We start from the raw sequence: 16,780 nt of genomic DNA, 5'->3' as shown, positions 1-16,780 counted from the left end.
TTTCTTGCTGCTTTATCTCCCATAGAAAAACCATAAAGTCATCTTAAAGGGTCTCATCTTACATGTGCACAGCTCTCTCCATTCACTTCTAGGAGAAATCAGGAAACACATGAGTTGCATACACCCCCCCCCCCCCCCCCCCCCCGCCGGCTTTCTCCCTATTAATAGCATTAATGTGGGTTAATAGAAAGGACTGGCTGGTACATATCATTGACAGGACTCCTAGGTCACACAGCGCTTGGCTCGCCCCGCACCAACTAAACCATGATGTAGTGAAAATGACACCATACTGACAAGTAACACCCCCCACCCCTGAAATCACACTGCCTGTCAGGAGCCGAGCAGATTTATATATCATTTTATGTAAAAATATTCAGTAAAACTAGTAATTTATAAAGTTAAATTCCTGCTTATTCTGGGCTTTGAAGTCCAGGAAGAGGTCCTATCAATGATTGACAGCCTCCCCTCTATGACTGTGTATATGTAGAGAGCTGTCAATCACTGATAGGACCGCCTCCTTGGCTTAAAAACTCAGGATGAGCAGGAATTTAAACGAATAAATTATAAGTTATACTAAATTGTTTCCCATAAAACTATATATCAATCTGCTCAGCTCCTCCTGCTCTATAACATGCTGCAGACAGATTACTCTGCATTTCACTGGTGTCAGGTTCCCTTTTAAAAATTAAATAATAAAGAACATAAATAATGCCCCCACTAGCCCACACCACAGTTTCTAGTCTTATATTATATCTCCTCTATCAAAATGACCATAACAGAAAGTAACCATTTTTATTTTATATTTTCCCTTGTATGAAAAAAATAAAAAATACTAATCAGTCAAATAAAAAGGTCATAGAAATAAAACCTCACAAAATTATTTAAAATACATTTATTTTATTTTTTTAAAGAAGGGAGGTAATTGGCCAAGTCTTAGGGTAAGACCACATACGGAGGTCGTGAGCCGTTCAGAATGAGGTCGGCTGCGGTAGAAAACCATGCGCCTCAAATAGGCCCCAGATGCCTCATATTTAACTAATGAAGATGTCCTTGTATAACCAGTCTGAATTCTTAAAGATGATCTTTCACCTTTCCTGACAGGCCTATTTTAATAGCTCCATGCATTCCCCGTGTAATAACAATTCTGGAGCATCTATTCCTATGGCTCTGTGTTCTGCCATTCCTTTATTATTTCTACTAGAAGTTATGGATGAATTGCTAGCAGTCTGCAGTAAGGGTACAGAGGGGAGGTAACCAGTTGGGGGGTGTACCTGCACAGTCTGAAAATGGCAGCACTGATTGGATAGAGTCAGTCTGTGCAGGGACACACCCCCAACTGGTTACCTCCCCTCTGTACCCTTACTGCAGACTGCTAGCAATTCATCCATAACTTCTAGTACAAATAATAAAGTAATGGCAGAACACAGAGCCATAAGAATAGATGCTCCAGGATTGTTATTACATGGGGAATGCATGGAGCTATTAAAACAGGAATGTCAGGAGCAGTGAAAGGTCCTCTTTAATAGCTGCACGGCACCTTTAACGACACGGACATTAAGAATTCAGACCTATACAGTGCTGTCTTCATTAGTTAAATATGAGATAGCTTTTCCCTAATTGGCCACATGGTTCTCGACCGCAGCCATGCTCTGAACGGCTCACGACAGCTCCGTGAGGTCGTACCCTTAGGCTAGGGCAACACGGAGTCCACGGGTTGCAGTGTGGCAGTGCAGCCATAGAAATGAATGGGGTCATAGAGCGGGTTTGCTGCATCTGTGACCCAGAAGTGCAAAAAATCCACCAGGGTCCAATCCTTTTGCAATTCTGGGGTAGGGGTTACAGCAAACCTGAGAGACACACTGTGACTCCATTAATTTCTATGGATTCCCTGCCACACTGTGATACTCCGTAGTGCACACCTAAGATGTCCATGTAACCCCCCAGCCTTACATTTGTGAAGAGGACATAGAAATAACTATTTTGTAGAGGGTGGTTTTGTTTGGTCTCGGCAGTGCATTAAGTAGAGGTTTATCAGGAGGCAGTTGTCGGACCACCAGGGGGTACTTAATTTCTGTTTCTGTTCTAAGTAAAAGAGCCAAGTATTAAAGAGGGTCAATCCTCTCATAAAAAACATTTTGAGCACCAGCGTTGTTTCCTAAGCTTAGGAAGGAGCTAGAGATGAGTGGTAAGCCATTTGTTCAGATCAGAAGTTAAAAAAGATAACGGAGGAGGTGCGTGTGTATGTACACCGGCAGCCATTTGCCGCTAAAAAGTGAAAGGTTTTTGGAACATTTAAAAAAAATACAAAAAAAAAAAAACATACAAATCCTATGGTGCAGTTTGCTTTTAAAGAGAATGTTTGTGACCACCTGGAACCGTGCATTTATTCATAGCTATATATGTCACTGGCACTTTAAGAATGCTAATGCTGACTCACCATTAAAAAACTTCGGCAGGGTACTGGCTGACCTGAAAAAGACCAGTCCTGTATGGAGACTCACTGGGAGTACACCATGGAGACTTATTGGCAATGCTCCATAGGAAAACAATATGCAACGTTGGATCCCCTGAGAAAAGAGAACCATCTTTCTAGCACCACCTTGTGGAAGTGGCACCCTTCCAGTAACTCTCCATACAGGGGTGGTCTCTTTAAGGACAGCCAGCACCCTGCACCCAAGGTATCAGACTCAGCCAGCCAGAATCTACTTCATACAGATGAGGGGTATGCACCCTGAAACAGCTGTCTACGGATGGATATTTAGCTATTTTATCTTGTCATACCCAATAGCTTGTTTTTTCATCTCTAATGATATTCAAATATCCAAAGGCTTGTTAAAAATAAATAAATCTGATTTTGACTTGTAGGTTTTCACTTCCACAAGGTGGCGCTAGCGAGATGGTTATCTTTCCTTAGGACATGCATCTTTGCACATTAAGGAGCTTGAAATTAGTTGTCTACATGCAGGAGACCAGAAAAGGGTCACTGCAAAGGGTTAATTAATGTAATGTTATATTGCTAGGTTAAATGTTGTGTTTTATTATATTTGTGTACCTAATAGCATCTTATGAACAATTAAAAGTTAACACTTTGGCTCATCCTTTTAAGTTGCCAGAAGATGAACCTGAGTCCATGTCCTTGTTAGTCAGAGAGATAGAGAGAGAGACGAGTTCTGCCGGAGAAACAGTGAAGACCTACATGAGCAAGGTCCTCAGAACTAGGTCTGAGCTCACAGAACCTTTATCTCTGAGACTTGTACAACCAAGGAAGCTACTTTACCATTAAAGTGCTTGTGAGAGAGGGGAATGAGAAGGTCCAGAATCTACAATGCCGTGCAGGGGAGTCAGTCAGCAAGGTAGTGTGCACGTTTATGGCTGAGAGACTTTGCTGCTGTGAGAGGGAATATTAGCAATGCACCCTTCCATGCATTGAGATGGTTTGTCCAATTGTCCATCTTTTATCTGCATCCCCTCAGCTTGGGAACTGCAGAAGCAGGTAACAAGAACCTCATTGTCCTCTATAGTTCTGCAGAGAGACTTTAGAGAGACAGAGAGAAGGAGTACTGCAACCTCCAACATTGCTGATATCTATATATATTGCTAATATCAAGGAATTACACTGTGATCTACTTGGAACTGTGCCTTGTTACTACAACTCCTATTCTGCACTTTAAAGGGGTTCTGCAGTTTGTTTAAACTGATGATCTATCCTCTGAATAGATCATCAGCATCTGATTGGCAGGCCTTCTCACTGTTTACTGCCGGCCCAGTGATGTCACAACTAGTATCACTGGCCTGGGCGGGGCTAAGCTCCATTCAGGTGAATTTACACCTGCTACCCTGATATTTGACTCCACCATTCGCTGGCCAGTCCGGCTACTCTCCTGCTTTGCACCGAGAACAATACCTAACACCAACGGTCGCCCAACCACCAGGGGAGCCCAAATACCAGGGAGTGCCTTGATGGAAGAAAGTGTGTGCCCTCCTGTCACTGCATGGTCCTAGGGACTGCCAGTATGAGGATCGTCACTGTGATTTGTGAGTACAACTACTGCCAGAGCCACTGCCGCTCCCATCCTCCATCTGCTCCTCCTGGGCCTCTGGATACAGTCCTAGGAGATCTCAGAGAGTGATATACAACATTTCAGGGCAATTGGAGCATTTTTGATTTTTGTCAAATTTATCCAGACCCAAATCCAATCATCTGTCTGATTTTCAAGAATTTCAATATATTCGCTCCTAACTAGTAGTAGCATTGGCCACCATGGTACCACCGGGTGTTAGAGCACAGACACCAAGTGTAACATTGTATTCTGTATATTTTCTCATATTGTTTGCTTTAAACAAAATGAAGACTGCAACAGCACCTGCATCCAACAGATGCACTGAAGCAATATAATCGGGTAGGTGCACAGGTGTACGTATCCCTTTAAGGATAGCTCTATTTAGCCGGAATATTTGCCGATTTCAGTAGGTAAAGTGGAAACTGCAGAGCCTGACAGTCTGAACCTAGAGATGCATTTTTTCCAGCTAATGATTCAAGCTGCCAAATGTTTTCTGTATTAAAATTCATAGAGTCTAATTTTCTTTTCCTATTGAGACGACTGGTACGAAGCATAATTTGCAAAACAAATGGTTGTTTTCTAGGTTTTAGATACACTTGTGTATAGCAGTTTTATCAAGTCGTTTATCAAGAAGTTAACATATCCTGACTCTGAAGACTGAGCGCGGCTTCTCTTTACACAGGGATTTCGCTATGTAGGTTATATACGGTTTTACATATGATGGCATGTCCTTTTTGACACATTGGGGGTTTTCATCCCTAGGGTTCTTTGACAATAAGCTCATAACAAAGTGTCCTCCTTCTGGGACTTCTACCAACCTGCTGGGAAACCTGATCATTATCTGGATAATGCAGAACAGCACATGTCCTCTGGTGTTAGAGGCTCTCTTTGTAACTGCTCTTAAAGGGGTTGGTGACCCAACCTCAGGATAGGTCATCAAGATCTGATCAACGGGGGTCCAACTCCCAGCACCCGCTGATCAGCTGTTTGAAGAAGCTGTGGGGCTTAGGTGAGTGCGGCAGCCGCGTTCATTGATCACATGGTCTAGTTGCAGGTCAGCCCCATTCATGTGAAAGGGCCTGAGTTGCAATACCAAGCACAGCCACTATACAATGTATGGCGCCATGCCTGGTAGGCTGTGAGGAGGCCTCGTCACAGTCACCTGTTCGATGAGAGGGGTGCTGGGTAGAGGTGAGCGAAGTTTTGAAAATTTTTATTCTGCTGATTCACCAAAGTTCACCAAGAAATTTGATTTGTTCCGAATGATTTAGTCACAAATGGCTATAAATCAGGTATACCCAGGCCACTGCCTAATAATGAATATTAAAGGAGACCACGGCACTCGTTTTTTCGTATGTAAGAAAATTATTTTTATATTTTCATATTTTCATTTCATGATTTTCATTTCATTTCATGATATTATTCCAAAATTTCATTGTTTTAAAGCATCCAGGAATGCAAAAGACTTGGCCAACGTTTAACGTTTCGGTCCTTGTATGGGACCTTGATCACGGCCTTTGTCCGTGTTGCATGTTGCCTGCTGTGGGATGCGCGCAATGACATTTTGGAATAATATCATGAAATGAAATGAAAATCATGAAATGAAAATATGAAAATATAAAAATAATTTTCTTACATACGAAAAAACGAGTGCCGTGGTCTCCTTTAATATTCATTATCTCACATTACCACTGAGCACCGTGCAAAAAAGATTTTTTCAGGAGTGCCGTCCAACTCAAGTGTATCAACACTGCCTAACAATGTTCTTCTCACTTGGTGGCCCAATCTAATTGTGAAGGCTTGGAAGTTAACCGTTTTGCAACCCAAAACAGTAAATTTACGTCGGTGGCCGGGCATTAAAAAATGACGTCCGCTGGAGCAGAAGCCTGGTTTGAATACACTGTTACCTGTACATCGAGCTTTGGCACAGAATCCTTTTGGTTCTGTGTCCCTCATGACCCGGCGCTGAATTTATCAAGGCCAGGTCACTAGCGTTGGAGCTAATCGTGTAACCCCATCACGAGGCCAGGTTCTCAACCCGCCTGGAGATGACAACACTTAGCCGTTATGGGAGCGCGGACTGGTAAGTGCATGACAATAACTCATGGAAATAAAATAAAAAATGCAACTTACCACTCCAAGAATTGCATATATGGCCACATCTATAAATACAGTGGTGGTTTTTCTCCAGTTCTGCACGGGTCTTACCCCTTTGTGGTAGCCATCCATAAGGTAGTCTGAGAGCTCCACCAATGCTGACTTATTGGATTTCAGGTCATATGACTCTGGTTCAAGGATGAAAAAAAATATTAACATTTATATACTGTAATATTCTATATATATATATATATATATATATATATATTTATTTTTTTTTAGTTGAAGAAAAATGGCGGCACTGGCTCGAGGGAAAAGGTTCGGGTGCACGTCCGAGGGGGATGGACTTCTTACCCCAATAAACGGATCCAGAAAAAAGAGCGGCACTTCGGTAGACAAAAGCAAGTGAACCCTTTATTCACCCAGGTGGTGTAACGTTTCGGCTCTAAGCATGAGCCTTGCTCCTGCAGAGCCTGACAGTCTGAACCTAGAGATGCATTTTTTCCAGCTAATGATTCAAGCTGCCAAATGTTTTCTGTATTAAAATTCATAGAGTCTAATTTTCTTTTCCTATTGAGACGACTGGTACGAAGCATAATTTGCAAAACAATGGTTGTTTTCTAGGTTTTAGATACACTTGTGTATAGCAGTTTTATCACACAAGTGGTGCACTCACCTGTATATGGGAAGAGCACAAGCAGGATGAGCCTTGCTTAGAGCCGAAACGTTACACCACCTGGGTGAATAAAGGGTTCACTTGCTTTTGTCTACCGGAGTGCCGCTCTTTTTTCTGGATCTATATATATATATCTACTGTATGTGTGTGTCAACCAATGACAACATGTGCTGCTCCCGCTTTCTCCGTTCCAACAAGTTATTACCTAGTATTTTATACCCAACTCTTCAAAAAGAGCTTCTGCAGCAGCTGAGGATACTGTGTTTCTGAAAATATGTCACTATATCTACTGAACACACATATAAGTCATGCCCCCCTCTTTCTATACATCCATATACAATATGTGCTTATATAAATATACACAGCATATAACTATATAGAAAGAGGTAATGATAGGCAGCATATATTCATACACGAGTATTACAACTCATTACAGTGGGGGAAAAACGTAAGAAGTAAAAGTGCCCTAATGGCTCTATAAGAAATAGAAAAAGAAGCGGGAGGAGAAGTTACACAGTTAATACGGTTGAAAAAAGATATAAGTCCACCAAAGGATAGGTGGGGACACGAATCCCAGAAGGAAGTGAGACTCAGATTTCTACACGTTTTCATAAGCATTAATGTTGTTTACGTTTAAGAATTCATCTAAACCCTTTTTGAAACTGTCCACTGTTCCTCCTGTGACCACGTCCTGAGGAAGTCTATTCCACAGATTCACCGTTCTTACAGTAAAGAGGCTTTGACGCTTCTGGAGACGGAACTTTGTCTTCTCCAGTCGGAGGAAGTGCCCCCTTGTCTTTTGAGGGCATTTTACATGGAACAGCTTTTCGCCGTATTTTTTGTATGGACCATCTATATATTTGTACAGGTTAATCATGTCCCCCCTTAAACGTCTCTTCTCAAGACTAAATAAATTAGATTATTTTAATCTTTCCTCATAACTAAGACCCTCCATGCCTCCTAACATTAAAAAAAAAAAAATTACTGTATACTGTATATACTCCAAAATGATACCAAAAGCTGATCTGTAAAGCCCTGGTGCACTCACCTGTATATAGGAAGAGCACAAGCAGGATGAGCACAGTCACCATAGTGGCCATTACCTCCAGAGAAGGATCCAGACTTCTAGTTCATCCCTAGTACCTGATGACCATAAGTCGGTATTTACACAAGGCTGCTCTCCTCCCCGTCACTTGCACGTCATCCTACAGTGGTGCTTGCTGCAGGTGTGTGTCCTTTATGTTCTCCTGATGGAATGGCTCCTCCTTTATAAGCAGAGGACCGACCCCTCCCTCTGTGTATTACTGTAGTTACAGCCACGTCATGGCGATCATATTACAGAGTCATGTGTTTCGTCAGTTTAGTGGTCTGTTCACATTAACACTTCAAGGCTTTTTTTTTTTTTGCTGGGGGGGGGTGTGTGTGTGTGGAGGTCTTAGTGACAACATTGTAAGGTCTCATGCACACGACCGTATGTATTTTGAGGTCCGCAAAAAATATGACGTCCGTGTGCATTCCGTATTTTGCTGAATGGAACAGCTGGCCCCTAATAGAACGGTCCTATCCTTGCCCGTAATGCGGAGAATAATAGGACATGTTCTATTTTTTTGCTGAACGGAAATACGGACATACGGAAACTTCAGTTTTTTTTGGACCCATTGAAATGAATGGTTCCGCAAACGTCCGCAAAAAAAAACCGGAACGGACACGGAAAGAAAATACGAGGCCTTAGTCTATGGAGCATTTATAAATGAGAGCGATGACTCCAGCCCATTAAATGAGGGTCCCAATACTGGAGGGGCGGCCACTTCCGCAGCACATGGAGGCTTGCTCAGCTCTTTTCTTTACTTTGATGACCAGGACTACACAGCGATCTTGGGAGTGACAGCTGTGCGACTAAGGACCTCAGTGTAGCAGGTCAGCCATAGAAATCAATGGGGTTGCAGTGCGACTCTCAAGTTGCCACACCCGCAACCCTGAAATCTGAAAAATTCCAACCCTACTGTTTTTTTTCCGATTCTGGGCTCGCGGTTGCGGCAACTTGAGAGTCGCACTGCAACCCCATTAATTTCTATGGCTGACCTGCTACACAGCGATCCTTAGTTGGCCTCAGCTGTCACACTGCTCAGGGTTCGCTATAATTGTGTTCTATTCTTGTCTGTTTTGCGGATAAGGATAGGCATTGTTACAATGGATCAGCAAAAAATACGGATGCAACACGGATGTCACACTGACGCCACCCATATTTTTTGCGGATCCGCATTTTGCGGACCGCAAAATACATACGGTCGTGTGCATGAGCCCTTAGGCTACTTTCACACTCGCTTCGCTGTTTTCTGGTATTGAGATCCAGCAGAGGTTCTCAATACTGGACAAAAATATATATAATCCGTTTAGTCCTCCTGCTTTCTGAATGGAAAGAGATCTGTTCAGGACGCATCAGGATGTCTTCCGTTCCGGCAGCATTCCGTTTTGCGACCGGACAGAAAACCTCTGCAAGCTGCAGTTTTGTGTCCGGTCACAGAAACAGAACAAACTGCATCCGTCACTAAAAACAATGTAAGTTAATGGCGACAGATCCGTTTTTTTAGGAGCCTAAAAAATTCTTTACCCATTGACTATCAATGTATTTAGCGCCGGATCCGTTTTTTTTTTCACACAACCGCATTCTAACGGAATGGATTCATCCTGATGTGCAAAATCAAAACGGATCAGTTTAGTTCCGGTATTGTGATCTTCTGCCGTATCAAAATACCGCGATTAACAACGCAAGTGTGAAAGTAGCCTTACGGCAGGTTTCTGCAATTTCTGCAGCTGCTGCTGAAAGAACTAAAGAAAGATTTCTGCCCCGTAATCCAGTAAAGAAAATGAAAACGCGCAATCAGCAGTGACTACTTTCAGCATATAGTTATCTATTGTGGGTGCGAAGTATCTCAAGATTCTGACACCGACAACCAGATAGTCTGACAAGGCAGGACACGGGGTATGGATTGTTTTACTTCCATATTTTATTTAGAGGAATTCGGGTGACAATTATATAGTCCTGTGACAGGCATGTGACATTGGGGAGTGTCAGTGGTAGCTATGTCTTTTTGAAAAGGGGAACCAGTGCCACAGTGGTCCATGGGTTGAAGACCACCGCCCATCAGGCACAGTGCCATAAATATAGTTGTGGCTGAGTCGGGTACTACATCTCAGTCCCAGTTACTGCAAGCGCTGCAGCCCCCTCATTCTGCCAATCATCTGCTACGGAAAAACCATCAACATTAAATGGCCCAGTTTCTCAAACCCCACTACTCTCCTCTTCTATCCCCCACCCATCCAATGCAGGTGCTTCGGCAGCAGTCCCAGTTGACTTTAGTGGTCCCGTGTGGTCCGCAGTATGGCTCGTGACCCCTTAGGTTCCAGCTGCTGGGGCTTCTGTGCTGGATCGGTGCGGATGGGGAGGTTATTATTTTTTATAGCATTTGCTGCTGTTTATTTTTTTTTGCTTTAATATAAGCCTTATAAAGTCTCAGAAAAGCACTTTAAGGGCTCATGCACACGAAAAAACAGATCCGCAAAACATATGGATGACATTTGTGTGCATTCCGAATTTTGCGGAACAGAACAGCTGGCCCCTAATAGATCAGTACTATCCTTGTACGTAATGCGGAAAAAAATATGACATGTTCTATTTTTTTTGCGTAGCAGAAATACAGACATACGGAAACGGAATGCACACAGAGTAACTTCCGTTTTTTTGTGGACCCATTGAAATGAATGGTTCCACATACAGTCCGCAAAAAAAACGGAACGGAAACAAAAACAAAAAATATAGGTTTGTGTGCATAAGCCCTAAAGGGGTTTGTCGGCTCCCCCTATATCATGACAATATTCACATGACGCAAGGGGATCCGGTCTACCATGGCCAGTGATGGGCTGCAGGTGGCATCAAACTGGATCTTTACAGCGAAGGAGCCCAGTGGAGCATCGCAGGCCGGGAGGAGAAGGAGCGGGGAGCTAGCGCCAGAAGCAGGTAAGTTAGCTTCCCTTTACAGGTCTGGCCAAGTGGGGCCGGTTTATAAGAATGCCTGCAGTTACAAGAGGGCGCACCCTTTCTTCTGTTGGGGTACACCCTGGTGTTGGGGCTCCTGCCTGGTGGTAGTTAGGGTGCCCTTGGTGCCCGGAGTACTGTAATGAAGTCAGTCACCAGGCCAGTTGTAGACAAATAAATAAGTCTCTCTTTACTAAAGTGCACAATAGGAGTAGTAGTACATCCAACAGTATCAAGGCACAATTACAAAAGCAGTTTGTTCCCAATAGCAATGTGTGGATGACTAGCAACAATGATGGGGGTTGTTGTACACCGGTTCCCTCTCACAGCTGTAAACATGCCCAGTCACTTGCTGACTGAATCCAGCACATGGCCCTGCAGGTTCTGGACCTTCTTATCTCCTTTCTCCTTCTTTGGCCTCATGCACACGAACGTTTATTGTTTCCGTTTCCATTCCATTTTTTGGTGTTCTGTTTGCGGAACCATTCACTTCAAAGGGTCCGCAAAAACAACGGAAGGTACTCTGTATGCATTCTGTTTCCGTATTTCCGTTCCGTTCAAAGATAGAACATGTCCTATTTTTGCACGCAAATCACGTTCCGTGGCTCCATTCAAGTCAATAGTTCCACAAAAGAAACGGAATGCGTATTGAATCCGTTCCGTTTTTGCAGAGCCATCTATTGAAAATGTTCTGCCCAGCCCAATTTTTTGATGTACTTACTGTTTAAACATTATTGTATGCTTCCGTTTCCGTTTGCGATCCTCAAAATACGGATCACAAACGGAAATCAAACGGAAAAACAGAACAGAAGCGGAAACACTGCTGAAACAAAAAAACGGAAAAACAGATCTGTTTAAAACAGACCGCAAAATACAGAAAAAGCCATACGATCGTGTGCAAGAGGCCTAAATCTGTGTTCTTAGCTGAAACTGTCTCAGAGATGATGGTTCTCCAGGCCTAGTCCTTAGGGGCAAGCAGATGTGCCCACTCAGTAATACAGCTAGACGACTCTCTACTGATTAGGGCAGACCCAGGTCCATCTCCTAGCATCCCAAGAGGCTGGGTCACAGTTGTTAACCCTGACCTATCCATACAGCAAATTCAACATATCAGAACATTTCAATTATCCAGATAACAGTATAACAATTAACCCTTTTCCAGTGACCCTGTACTGGGGTACTGCATCAGCAGTGACGTGACTGAATTATATAGTAAACGATTTGTATGGGATTGTGTTTTAGGGTATATTAACCCCTTAACAACTGAGCAATTTTTTGTGTTTCTTTCCCCTCCTTCCAGGAGCCATAACTTTTTGGGCGTTTCTGTCTACGTAGTCATATGAGTGAATATTTTTGGGGGACAAGTCCTACTTTGTAATGGAACCATCTTGGGATATATATACATCATGTATTGAGAGGATAAGGCGGGCCAAAGGGGTGGAGACAGGGTGGGGTGGCACCAGGGCGGGGCCAGGGTGTGGTCAACGGACCCCACAAAATGTGTCTGTATGGGGCCCCAAAATTCATGTCAGCCCTGCAGTAATTCACTCAGACCTACCAGGGTGCCTATGGAGCTTGCAATCTGATTTCCCAATGTCAGGAACATAGTCCCTGGGCAATGTCATAAGATTTTGAAAGAAATCTCTTCCTTAGTTCATGCAGCTGGTATTATTTCATATAAAATTTAGACCATACTGTATCATCAACAGGTATAACTGGTTTATCTAATTTGATCCCTGTGAGCTTTAGTTAGACCTCAGGATCGTGGTTTGGGTCCACAGGAAGATCTTCTAGGTGTCTAGCTGGCCAAACTAACCCTAATTTTAAAGAAACTGTAAAATTGAAGCAAACTTGTTTCAAGAAGTTGGGAGAACAAACCTGTGTGTTTATCTGTTAGGTCGGTTTTGAGCTTAAACATATGAATATGGTCAGTAGAAAAGTTTAATCTACTCAGAACCTTAGCCTAAATCCAGTATTACACGGGCTGATTGTTGGCCAGATCGTTAGCGATGATCGGGCAGTGTAAATGTACCGCCGATTACCGATGAACGAGCCAAATGCTCGTTCATCGGCTTATTCAATCATTTGTGCGCCACAAAAATTGTTTCCCAGTGGCAGATTGTGCTGTGTAATCACGATCTGCCGGTCAGTATGGGGAAGAGCAACGTCATTAGGGATTGCTCCTCCCTATACTCTGGAGGAGATCGCTGCATGTAAATACAGCGGTCTCCTCAACCAGCAATCAGCAGATTGTCAGGAAGGAACGCTTCCTTCCCAACTATCTGCTGCTCTGTCATCCCATGTAAAGGGACCCTTAGGTACAGAGGTAGCAGTCACACCAGAGCCACTTTGTCCCATATAAAGAAACAAACCAGCATTATAAATGACACGTGGTATATGGGGCCACAAGGGCCACAAGCTTCAGTTTAGGCCTCATGCACACAACCGTTTTTTTTTAAGGTCAGCAAAAACGGGGTCCGTAGGTCCGTGATCTGTGTCCGTTTTTTCTTCCGTGGGTCTTCCTTGATTTTTGGAGGATCCACGGACATGAAGAAAAAATCGTTTTGGTGTCCGCCTGGCCGTGCAGATCCAAACGGATCCGTCCTGACTTACAATGTCAACGCCAATTGGGACGGATCCGTTTGACGTTGACACAATATGGTGCAATTGCAAACGGATCCGTCCCCCATTGACTTTCAATGTAAAGTCAGGAGTACCTATTATACCATCGGATCGGAGTTTTCTCCAATCCAATGGTATATTTTAACTTGAAGCGTCCCCATCACCATGGGAACGCCTCTATGTTAGAATATACTGTCGGATATGAGTTAGATCGTGAAACTACAAACTGTGTACATGACTGCCCCCTGCTGCCTGGCAGCACCCGATCTCTTACAGGGGGCTGTGATCCGCACAATTAACCCCTCAGGTGCCACACCTGAGGGGGATTAATTGTGCGTATCATAGTCCCCTGTAAGAGATCAGGGGCTGCCAGGCAGCAGGGGGCAGACCCCCCTCCCTCCCCAGTTTTAATTTTTATTGGTTGCCAGTGCGGCCCCCCCGGCCCCCCCTCCCTCTCTCTACTGTATTAGTTTCATTGGTGGCCAGTGTGCGGCCCCCCTCCCTCCCTCTATTGTATTAATTTCATTGGTGGCCAGTGTGCGGCCCTCCCTCCCTCTATTGTATTAGTTTCATTGGTGGCCAGTGTGCTGCCCCCTCGGCCACCCTCCCTCCCTCTATTGTATTAATTTCATTGGTGGCCAGTGTGCGGCCCCCTCCCTCCCTCTATTGTATTAGTTTCATTGGTGGCCAGTGTGCAGCCTCCCCTCTCCCCCCCTCGATCATTGGTGGCAGCGGAGAGTTCCGATCGGAGTCCCAGTTTAATTGCTGGGGCTCCGATTGGTAACCATGGCAAGCAGGACGCTACTGCAGTCCTGGTTGCCATGGTTACTTAGCAATATTAGAAGCATCATACTTACCTGCTGCGCTGTCTGTGACCGGCCGGGAGCTCCTCCTACTGGTAAGTGACAGGTCTGTGCGGCGCATTGCTTAATGATCTGTCACTTACCAGTAGGAGGAGCGCCCGGCCGGTCACAGACAGCGCAGCAGGTAAGTATAATGCTTCTAATATTGCTAAGTAACCATGGCAACCAGGACTGCAGTAGCGTCCTGGTTGCCATGGTTACCGATCGGAGCCCCAGCGATTAAACGGGGACTCCGATCGGAACTCTCCGCTGCCACCAATGATCGGGAGGGGGGGGGGAGGGGAGGCCGCACACTGGCCACCAATGAAACTAATACAATAGAGGGAGGGGGGGGCCGGGGGGGCCGCACACTGGCCACTAATGAAATTAATACAATAGAGGGAGGGGGGGAGGCCGCACTGGCCACCAATGAAATTAATACAATAGAGGGATTGGGGCCGCACTGGCCACCAATGAAATTAATACAATAGAGGGAGGGGGTGGGGCCAGGGGGAGCCCGCACTGGCCACCAATGAAATTAAAACTGGGGATTGCATCAAAAAGAGCGGACAAAAAAGTCCCATGCAGAACTTTTTGGCCTGTTAAAAACAGTGTCTGGAATGGACCCCATTATAGTCAATGTTACCTATTCAGGACACCTTGCTTCAATTATGTGCCAAATCCAGCACTTCTGTTTTTTTTTTTTTGTTCTGCTTCTCTAGCGCTGGTGTGAACCAAAACCTTCTGAAAAAAAATGTATGTAAATACGACTGGCACTCACTATGTGGGTCACATCAGCATAATTTAATAAATCAACACAGTAAAATCAAGCAGAAAAATGCAATCTTAATCACACTTTAAAATATACAATGTGGGTCACACTTTATAAAACCACAGTTCCGGAAAACACAATATCTGTGGGACACGTGTTAAAATAGTCACATTTGAAACACACCCTAAAAAATATAAAACATAGAATATGCAATCCACTGGCAGCAGATCTCTGCGTGTAAAGTAGGGTCCTGCGTGTGAAAGGAAGTTCCTTCAAGTGCTATGCTATGGAAAATTATATTGCCCAAGTCCCGCTTATGTCACACGCTTACTCCTGTGTGGCAAAGTATTGCTCTTAGACAAGACAAATCGATACTGTTATTAGGGCACTGTCCTTTTAGGTTTCACGTATACTCGGACGCTTCAACTACAGAAAATCGGTCTCCTTAGAGTGTAATGTCCACACTTCAATGTTGCAGTCCAATTCCGCAGGGAGCAAAATGCCTTAGTAAGAATTATATCATGCCCAGTGTTGTTATGGGCAATAGCGCGTGGTGGTAGGTGCTGTTAAGAATATGCAGCTTACCGATGTATAGTGGTACTCGTCCGACCCGTTTCTCGGCTGTCTACTCACCACTGCACGGCTGTGAATGCTCCCTCGGCGTCCTCGCTCTCTGGTGCGTCTCATGTGACTCTTCCAGAGATATTTCGAGGGTTAGTCTTTCAATCCGATTCGTGGGTGAGATTTAACTCACAGGATAAGGAGATATGGAGCGCTCCAATCTTTAAGTTTGCTTAAGTGGTCCGAGTAGTATCCAGGTTCTTGTCAATGCAGGGGTATGACGCCAAAAGCGTTTCGGGGACTTCACTCCCCTTGTGAGGAAGGATTGCATATTCTATGTTTTAAATGTGACTATTTTAACACATGTGTCCCACAGATATTGTGTTTTCCGGAACTGTGGTTTTATAAAGTGTGACCCACATTGTATATTTTAAAGTGTGATTAAGATTGCATTTTTCTGCTTGATTTTACTGCGTTGATTTATAAAATTATGCTGATGTGACCCACATAGTGAGTGCCAGTCGTATTTAAAAATTTTTCCTGACGCTCCTTGACTGATTGGGTGATCAGTTTCAGACTAGAGCACCTTTTTCATATTGAGAAGGGGGGTGAGCTATCCACGTGAATCTACTTTTGTGAACCAAAACCTGCCTCCTTGTGTCACTTGACTAATTGACATGACGCAGGGGGGGACAGGTCACCGCTGAGGCCAGTGATTGTAGCAGCGTCAAAGCGGATGTTGACAGCGGGGGACCCGATCAAGGCAGCCAAGGCTGGCGAGTGAAGGAGCAGGGACCCAGTGGTGGGGAGCAGGCAAATATGCTTCCTTTCAGCAGGTCTGGCCAGGAGAGGGATTTGACAAAAACACCGTAAAAGGTGGTCAACCCTTTAAAATTAAGATGGAAGTAATACAATAAAAATTGTCAGAAATGTTACAGAGCTAACCAGACTGTCTACATCATCTTAAAAACCTTGTATTTTTTTTTTTTTACTTGCAGCTTTTAAAAAAAAAGTTTTACTTGGCTAGCTGTTCATCAATATCGAAATATAGAACATGCAAAAGCAAAAAAATAGCAAAGCAAAACATAATACTCATGGAAAGAATTGCAGGGA

General features: G+C 44.0%; 1 protein-coding gene across 1 annotated transcript in view; it reads right to left on the bottom strand.

Moving 5' to 3' along the window:
- LOC122926284 (5-hydroxytryptamine receptor 3A-like) overlaps positions 1-7,934 on the bottom strand; it is a gene marked incomplete at its 3' end in the record, with an annotated part of 28,254 nt that extends 20,320 nt beyond the window's left edge. Inside the window, exons 1-2 of the mRNA XM_044277658.1 lie at positions 7,883-7,934; positions 6,195-6,346 (exon numbers count right to left, since the gene is read on the bottom strand). Coding sequence (XP_044133593.1) covers positions 6,195-6,346; positions 7,883-7,934 — 204 coding nt within the window. The remainder of the gene's footprint in view (positions 1-6,194; positions 6,347-7,882) is intronic.
- Positions 7,935-16,780: the final 8,846 nt, after the last annotated feature.

Source organism: Bufo gargarizans, chromosome 2, assembly GCF_014858855.1.
Source record: "Bufo gargarizans isolate SCDJY-AF-19 chromosome 2, ASM1485885v1, whole genome shotgun sequence".
Taxonomy (NCBI): domain Eukaryota; kingdom Metazoa; phylum Chordata; class Amphibia; order Anura; family Bufonidae; genus Bufo; species Bufo gargarizans.
Note: the sequence above shows the minus strand (reverse complement) of the source record. Positions and strands in the feature narration are given on the sequence as shown.